General features: G+C 42.8%; 1 protein-coding gene across 1 annotated transcript; it reads left to right on the top strand.

Moving 5' to 3' along the window:
* Nucleotides 1-418: 418 nt before the first annotated feature.
* p3h4 (prolyl 3-hydroxylase family member 4 (inactive)) lies at nucleotides 419-8,157 on the top strand. The gene is made up of 7 exons (XM_076264985.1): nucleotides 419-1,076; nucleotides 2,776-2,925; nucleotides 3,232-3,403; nucleotides 3,918-4,046; nucleotides 4,235-4,380; nucleotides 5,008-5,091; nucleotides 6,077-8,157. The coding sequence occupies exons 1-7, from the start codon at nucleotides 579-581 to the stop codon at nucleotides 6,236-6,238; spliced, it is 1,341 nt and encodes a 446-aa protein (XP_076121100.1). The 5' UTR covers nucleotides 419-578; the 3' UTR covers nucleotides 6,239-8,157.
* The last annotated feature ends 1,019 nt before the right edge of the window (nucleotides 8,158-9,176 follow it).

Here is a 9,176-nt window from a genome sequence, read left to right on the forward strand (position 1 = left end):
AAGTGGATGTCATTCATTCAATGTTGGGGAATATTACTCCATTAATTCGCACATGCAAGCGACCACATTTTTTTCTCCTGAGAAGGTAAAATGTGTGATTCAAGTTTCAGTCTCAACGTGTAAAGTTGGGGGTGGCTTTAACTGGCCGTGCAAAATGCGCCCCCAGGCAGCCTAAAAACTAAACTACTCTCGTCAGTTGGCCTGCTCTTAATGGAATTGGCGGTTTAAATATTCGGTCCTAAAATATGTAAGTCATGCTACTGCCTGTAATTTACCTGATGCTTTGTCAGCTCAACAAGGCGTTTATACAAAATTGAGGCAGCAATGGAGTGTTTTAACGCGTGGTGAATAGGCGGCGTTGAGACCCGGGGAAACTTTTCAACCCCCAAATCACCGTCTGCCGCACAACTCCCGTTAAAACGGTAGAAAAATCTAGTAGACTTTTCCGTCCCCGCCTCCCGGCCCATTCACATCGGGCCAAGGCGCAGCATACGTGCAGACAGACATGAACACTTACTGCTAAAACCTGGATTGTTGGTCACAGAAGATTTTTTAATGGTTGGTGGAAAGGACAGTCGATGATCTTACCGGTAACCCATAACATGGCCTCTCCTACCCACAGCATAAGAGAAATCGCTCTATATGTCTGCGTATGGACAATTTTATTTGCTTCCGTACCGGCGCAAGCTCAGTATGAGAAGTACAGCTTCAAGAGTTTTTCACAGTCGGAGCTGATGCCACTGGAGTCGGCGTATGGATACGCGCTGGAGCAGTATGGTGTTCAGAATTGGAAGGAGAGTATAAAATATCTGGAATTAAGTTTACGGCTACACAGACTTCTAAAGGACAGCGAAGCCTACTGTAGCCAGAACTGCAGTCAGGTCAGCCGGGACCATGACGAACTCTTTCAGGATACCAGTCTTCGGATAATGGGACACTTTTTACAGCGGGCATCCTGCCTTAAAAACTGCAAGAAGAACTTCCCGGTGTTTTCAGTAGCCTATCCAAAGAGAGTGACCTTAGAGGCTTTTGAAAGAAGGGAGCCATACCGGTACATGCAGTATGCGTATTACCAGGTAGGGGCTACTCTTGTGCCCATGAGCTTTACGAGGAATGATAACAATTAGCAAACAGGAAAGTGTATTAGTTTGAAGTGAGTTGTTGGGTACAGCATTTGGGTAGGCCTACAGCAATTAACATTTCGCAACATTGATTTTATGGATTGGTTTAGATGTGTCAATAGCCAGCCAGGGGAGTTTATAACCCAGTCTGAATTATGGTCAGATATAGGGGCCTTCATGTGTCAAAAATACTTAGTTGCAGGGCTACTTGGAAAAGTAGATTAGCAGAGAAGGATGAACCGCTTGAAGGGATAGGCCTTCCAAGTCCTGTGGCCACTCCAAAATATTTACCTGATGCATGTGTCACTATAATAGTAAGATAATAACCACATAGTCTACTTGTGATAAGTTCATTAAATGTCACTTGTCATTGTACGCTGGGCAATATCAGCAATATTGGTTTTCAAATGTGCGTGAAGGTTTTCCTGGCTGTACTCTGTACAGCCCTCTAGCCGACAGAGAGGTGAACTCAGCTCAGCACAAGGAGATGCCACGTCCCCCTATCCAGACTGCGCCCCTTCAAATATCTAACCCCCCTACTAAATACACACATCAGAGAACTATACGGACAAAAGGCTTATTCTCTTGGCCTCCTGAGCACACCACATGCGGATGACATCTGGTCACTGCCCAAGAGGGGTTCAGTCAACTCAAACGGTCTGCCATTCATCAACCTCTGAGGTCCAGCATTGCCCTCGCCGATTCAGACACGTAATTTCAACGTTATCGGATCCATAAAAGTTAATGTTATTCAGTTCAATCAGACTTTCAGATAGCAACATTATTATATAAACACACCACGTCTGAAAGTGGGCCCAATCAGCTCAACATGTTCAAATTCTCTGACAAGGTTGTTATTTTCCTAGGGGCATCAGCATTCTTATGCAAATGGTCCATTCTCTGTACAGAGACCATGACTTTATGTAAGTTGACTTCAGGAAGCATTTACATTCACTGCCTCTCATCAAAGTGTCTTGTTGAAAAAACCTAACTACTGGTTTGGGTCTTGCCTAATTATATTGCTCTGGCAAAAACACAGTCTTCCCATGACCCTCTGCGTGCGGTTCAATGCATGCTTACTACATGCCCCGTAAAACTAAGTATTACACTGCTGCTGGTGTCTGTTAGAACATCCATTTAGAACAGAGATGAAACTACCTGATATGACAGCACTTTGAAAACATTGACAGGAAGCATCTCCTGTGTGATTTTTTTTTTTAAATAGAGGCTTTTGGCTTATCGTAGTTCTGTATTACCTATGCCTTTGGGTGGGGGACACAGATGTGTACTGTGGAGGTAATTAGGGATATTACTTTGATCAGATTTGAACAGTAAGACCAGGAGTGATCCCATTATGGCCTGTATGCAAGCTGTGCATGCTTTATGCTCTTTTAAAGTAATAGTTGATGAGTTGGACCAGCTGTTCTTTATCAAATCAGATTAAATTCTAAACAGTATAAACTTTGATAAATAATTGCTAATTTCTATAAATTTGATACTGCTGACATTCGTTCTGGAGGTTTAAATCTTTGTCATTTTCTCTTTCTCTCTCTCTCTCTCTCTCACACACACACACACACGCACAATGTACATCTTCTACAAACGAACACAATTTTATATCTGTTTTATCTGTGTATGTATCCCCCTCCTCTAGCTGAATTACCTGGAGAAGGCTGTGTCAGCCGCCCACACATTCCTGCAGAGGAACCCTGGAGAACCTCTCCTCACCAAGAACATGAACTACTACAAGAGTCTCTTCGATGTGGAGGAGTATCTCATTGACCATGAGGAGAAACTCTATGAGGTAGTTTGGTCTTAAGTCTAGATTTTTATCATGCTCATACGCACACACACACACACACACACACACACACACACACACACACACACACACACACACACATACACACACACACATTTACACACATTCAAACACCCTCATATAGACTACACATACATTGCTATATTACTTCATTGTTATCAAATACAAAGAGGGACTGAATGCAGTGGCCACCCCAATGCACACAAAAACAGACACACACACACACACACACACACACACACTCTTTTTTCTGTCTCTCTCTAACTTTATACTCTTTGTTTTCTTCAGGGTGCTTTTCTAAAAGCTGTGAAGTTGTTCAATGCAGGGGATTTCAGTAACAGTGCATTTAACATGGAGCAGGCGGCTACAGAGTATTTGAAAGTATATGACCTCTGTCTCGCCGCCTGTGAGGGGTCATACGAGGTCACAGAGTTCAAGGATTTCTACCCCACCTTAGCAGGTGAGCAGAACCTTTTTAGCGGTCCAGTTGCCTTTTTTCTGGAGAGCACCTTAATAAGACAGTGCTCATTATTAAGAGGACCATAAGGGACACCTCTACTGAATTATACTCTCTGGGCTAAATATAATGCTTCAGGGTCCAGAGATGGTCAACTGAGATGGTCAACTAAGCTAAATGTAATGCTTCAGGGTCCAGTGATGGTCAACTGAGATGGTCAACTAAGAGACAGCAGTTATTTGAAAGTGGATTGATATTACAGACATTACAAACGATTTAGTCTGAAAAGGTTCTGTGGCAGCCCTTGCACAGTACTCCACGGTGATGAAATTCTTCTGCGGCAGACAGAGGAAAGGGCTCAGTGCTCGGGGATTGTAAAGGCTATCCTGGGAGGACGCATCAGACATTTTGGCCGATGGCCTGAAAAGACTTGACAGTTTTATACTTCAGTGTTCATTTTTTGCTGACGCTGGTCGTGGTGCCTGGTGTACAATGTGTGTCCTCTGTCTCTGCGTAGACCTGTATGTGGACGTGCTGACCTGTAAGGTGAAGTGTGAGGCCAATCTCACGCCCAACGTCGGAGGCTTTTTCGTCGAGAAGTTTGTCGCTACCATGTATCACTACATGCAGTTTGCCTATTATAAGCGTGAGTGTTGTCATAGCATGCTCACACACACACAGTAAACACATACATACATGCATGCACAGACACACACACACACAAACACACACACACACACACTCACAATACAGACAGGACATGGAACTGTGTCTTACTGCCGTGTGTGTGTGTGTGTGTGTGTGTGTGTGTGTGTCTATTCTATTACTGTGTAGTGAATGACGTCCGCAGTGCAGCTCCATGTGCCGCCAGCTACATGCTCTTTGATCCCTCGGATGAAGTGATGCAGAAGAATATGGTCTACTACAAGTTCTACAGAGAGCAGTGGGGCCTGGAGGAGGAACACTTCAAACCACGGCCGGTCAGTCTGCCTCGCCCTCCCTCACCCTTTCAGTCACACACACACACGCACACACAGAGGGAAAGATTGAGAGAGAGAGAGAGAGAGAGAGAGAGAGAGAGACACACAGACAACACACACACACATGCAGAAAGAGAGAGAGAGAGAGATACACAGACAACACACACACACATGCAAAGAGAGAGACACTCAGTCACTGTCTGTCTCTTAAAACATACTCTCAGACATGTGCAGAAGAAACTCATAAAATGTCAAATTTGAAAAGCCTATTTTAGTGTGAACGCAGACACCAGGCGAAGGTAGCAATTAAGCAATCTCATAACTCAGAATGGTTTTCAGTCAAGCATTCCTTGACTTTGACACGCACACACACACACACACACACACACACACACACACACTCCATCTCTGCACCATGACAAAAGCTCCTGTGAAAAGCCTTCAATTACCCCTTTTGACAAATGTTGACTTGGTGTGTAAGCTCCTTCCACTGGGTATGAAATATCTAAACTGTGCCTATAAGGAGAGTGTATGAGGAGAATAACACACGCAGTCCTTCGAACCAAGTGCTTTCATTTGTGTTGATGTCTGAGAAGTCTTTGTGCTCGCGCTTTGTGCTATTGGCAGGAGGCTGTCCGCTACTTCAATCAGACAGCTAAGCAGAAGGAAATGCTGGAGTTTGCCCAAAACTATCTACAGACAGATGACGAGGTAACAAAAGCAACTCACAATACACACACACACACACACACACACACACACACACACACACACCATTTAATGAATAACCATTTAACTTTCAAAGTGCTTTTTCATCACAGGCTCCAACAAACCCATGCCTGTGAATCTGGCTGGTCCAACATAGTTTATGATAACGGAACAATTTCGCAAAGTTAGCAAGTGGTTCATGCCTGTTGCGAGAAAATGGTTTCCATGTCTTCCTAAACTTCCTGTCTCCGCAATCCATTTGCCTTTAGAGTCTAAACACCTACAGATTAACAGTGTGGTAACAAAAACCACATCTTGGCTCCAAGGGAGGGAATTAAGGCAAGGAGCACTTGTGGCAGAGAAAGCTTACTATAGAGAGGGGGAAAGTGTTTGTTTGTGTGTGTACCAGAGAGAGAGAGTGAGTGAAAGTGAATGTGTTTTTGTGTGTGTGAGAGAAAGTGTGCATGTGTGTGTGAGTTTCCCACTTTAAGTGTGGTATGTGGCATTGAGATGCTGACGCTAGGCGGGACAGTCTGACCACTCCTATTCCCTGACCCAGCTGGAGAGGAGAGCTCTCTTCAGTGGGCCCAATCAGCTTGCGTTTGAGTGGGAGGGGAGAAGGAAGTCTCCTGTCATGACCTGCCACTTTTACTGCCACTGATGACTCTGGAAGACTCTCAGTCATTACACTTTACAGCTTTACATCCTGCAAACACTGTCATATAAGTAGAGTCCAAATTGAAGTCCTTTTAAAAGTTGGAAATGAAATTAAGATAGAGGGTTGGCAGTGTTTATCCTGCAGACATACTCTCATAGAACATGTATGATTTGTATTGCTTATTCAGCGGTTGAATCTATATGGTATGAATCTAGAAAAAAGCAGGATTTGGTAGAGCACGAAGGGTCGGTGTTCAGGGGCTGATTTGTGCTTTTGGGGCATCTTTAGTGGTCCTTCTGATGAGCGGCTTGTTGGATGTGTTGTGTGCAGGACGTAGTCAGTCCAGAGGAGCATGTGACTGGACTGGCCTCCCCGCCGGACGAGGAGTTTGAGGGGATCGGCGATTACGAGGAGTCCTTCCTGGCCGAGTGGTGGCAGGAGCCCAAAACCAAAGGGGACAATGGAGAGACAGAAGACAGAAGAGAAGTGTAGAATGCATATGCACACACACACACACACACACACACACACACACCACACACACACACACACACACACAGGGATGGGCGAAAAAACATCAAAATGTATTTTAAAATAGAATATCAAATTCCCTAATTTTAAGTGTATCTAAATAAACTACAAAATACAGTAGCCACGGCATGTATCAAAATAAAATACTGTATTTTTGTATTTTCAAAATACTAAAAATACTCTTTAAAGGGACCTGTCCTACATGGCAGGTGAAATCAGTTCCTGGCATTTTATCCGTATTTGTATAGTTTAGTATTAGTTATTAGATTATTTTTCTTGAGAACTTTAATCATCAGTAGGCAAATTAACATGATCATCCAATCGGAACAGATGAACCGGTTATGTGTTTGGCCTGCAACGTTGTGAGTTTTTTGTACCTTAAAATAATGTTTGCAAAATCGTTTCAGTGGTTCATCAACTCGTAACAGGGTGAACGACACTTCTGCATTCGCTTTGCGGCCCTCTATCGGCTATAACCGCACTATGTAAGTTTGCCAGATCGGGTAGCGGATCTGTAGTTCGATGGAATGAGACATAAGAAACTACAAATTTGACATGCTTCTGACGTCTCAATACATCATACTTTCATAAAATCATGCAACATACTCTACCTTGTCTGTGGACATTGTTATTTCCAAATGTGCTGGATAAACAAATAGCGTGCGTGCGACAGAGGAAAAGTGCTTTGGTGTTGCTTTAAGAAGTTGGCCCATGTATCAGCTAAAGCATTTTCACGTATTCTGGGCATGCACTGACAATGTCAGAGACTTCTTCATCCATATTATATGTCAGTGTGCCATGAGTTTGAAGCGTTTTTTCAATATTTCCTGATTTGCCATTCAGATCAGAAATGGTTAGTTCCCCATTCCTCAACATCTTTACTGATTATATCTTTACATGTTTTAATGCTGATGCATTCAGACTGGCCTAATGAGAGGGGGGGGGGGCAAAAACTGACTTATTTATTTATTTTAGTTAAAACGTTTCTTAGGGTGCAGTTTTGGTTTACAATATTGTTTACATGGAGCCATGGTAATATAGCCACACAAAGGCCTGCTCAGAAAGCAAGTTTTTGAATATTTGCTAAGCTTTGGCCACAATATTTGGACTTACTTTCTATACCAATGCATACATTTGTGTTCATATGATTATAGTTATGGTTGTAATATAAACATATTACCCCATGTGTTCATGAATTTGTGCATATCATTTGTACAAAATACTATTTTGTATTTGAAATACATATTTTTAATATATGTATCATAAATACTGCCCATCCCTGCACAGATACACACACACACAGAGACGATGAACTCTAAACATAACAACACACACACACACACATACACAGACACACATACAGATAACAAGCTTAAACATATTTTTGTCCTCAACTCTCCATCTCCATAGTCCAGGTCATCTTTGGACGTTGCTGGACAATGTTATACGTACCTCAGAGACACCCACACATTATTTTTTTTTATTTGATTTCTTCTTTTTCTTTCAGCTTAGTTTATGGGTGAGGAATGTCTCCAGTCTGACGCTCTGAAGGCTTGAATGAGTTGTACTGATTCCAAGTTATCATGCACCACATATGCCAGTTACGCCTGTACAATAATTGAGCCAGCCATTCAGCATATTGCCTGTGTGCCGCTTCAGTAGTTTTTGTCTTGATCATTTGGGACCAGTTGCTCTGAGGATTCAAAAAGTTGTTAATATTTGTGACTTCAATATGTATGATTTTAATTTAATATTTTAATCATTTGAATGTAACATGTTTTGCTACATTCACTTTTGGGTGCACATCAAGTGAATAGTGTTCCAATTGAAGTGGTCCTTTTGAAAGTTTCAAATGAAATAAAGCATAAAATTGAAATCTAAGTGAGACGCCCCATTTATTCATACCTGGCACGTACGTCTAACAACGATGGTAGTTCAATTAACTAAGTCAGCATTTACACTGTTGGAAATGTGCTATAATAGTGGCATATGGGACTGGAGGAAATTAAATGGTGCAAAGTAGGATGGTGAATCACAGAAGCAGTGCTCTGAATACTGGTTTCACTAGTTCACATTCCTGAATTTGCACAAACATAAAGCATAATACATAACATCATAATAGAAGAGCATGTTTGGCGAAGTCTCTGGCCAGGGTCCTGAAGTGATTCGCGGGATCGTGCCGGAGTCAACTGCGCAGGCAGGAGTCCTGCAGGATTCCGCCATACACCCCTTTATTCTTGAACTATGGAAGACAGGAGGCGTAAGGGGAGGTGGTGGGTTGCGAGCGGAGTAACGCTGATGCTGCAACTACGGCAGGCAGACTGAGAATAAATAGCCTGACTAATTGAAGAGGGGCGTGGCAAATTCCGTCATGCTCCTCCCGAACTTCCGTTTGTAAAACGCCATTTTGTTTTTTCCAAGTTTCTTCTATTGACACATTTAATCTGGGTTATACCTGATTTTACTGTAAAAGGTGGAACATTTTCACCGCAAAACAGACGTGTTGTTTTCGCACATACATAGGCTTGAATACCGAATCAACCGCCCTTAACACTTCTCCCATGTGTTTGCGCAAAACTCTCACTTTTCCCTCAACCCATAAATGCATATGCACGAGAAAGAAAAGGGCAGCTTTCATGAGAGCTAATGAGACCCTTGAAGGTTGTAAGAAATTACTGTAATTGACATTCATGAGATTTTAGCATAATCTGCCAGATTTTATCAAGATAACAAGCAAAAGCTTGCTATGCTGTGGCCTCACCCCGGGTCAGGAAGCACACTGTGGTGTGAATAACACCAACCAAGTATAGAGTGGGCATGAGGGTAGTATAGGCCTTTGAGGACCATCCCAGGCAAGGGGGAGAGATTTGCTATCCTGCTGACCCTGTGACACATCATT

The sequence above is a fragment of the Alosa pseudoharengus genome, unplaced genomic scaffold (genome assembly GCF_046254945.1).
Source record: "Alosa pseudoharengus isolate Yale_2024_CS ecotype anadromous, Long Island Sound unplaced genomic scaffold, YU_APseudo_1.1 YU_APseudo_1.1_scf_4, whole genome shotgun sequence".
In the NCBI taxonomy this organism is placed as follows: domain Eukaryota; kingdom Metazoa; phylum Chordata; class Actinopteri; order Clupeiformes; family Clupeidae; genus Alosa; species Alosa pseudoharengus.

Excerpts from the sequence above, each read along its gene's own strand:
- p3h4 (XM_076264985.1), top strand. The coding sequence starts at position 579 with ATGATCTTACCGGTAACCCATAACATGGCCTCTCCTACCCACAGCATA. Across the intron at positions 1,077-2,775 it reads TGCAGTATGCGTATTACCAG|CTGAATTACCTGGAGAAGGC; the intron begins GTAGGGGCTACT and ends CCCCTCCTCTAG. Across the intron at positions 2,926-3,231 it reads ATGAGGAGAAACTCTATGAG|GGTGCTTTTCTAAAAGCTGT; the intron begins GTAGTTTGGTCT and ends TGTTTTCTTCAG.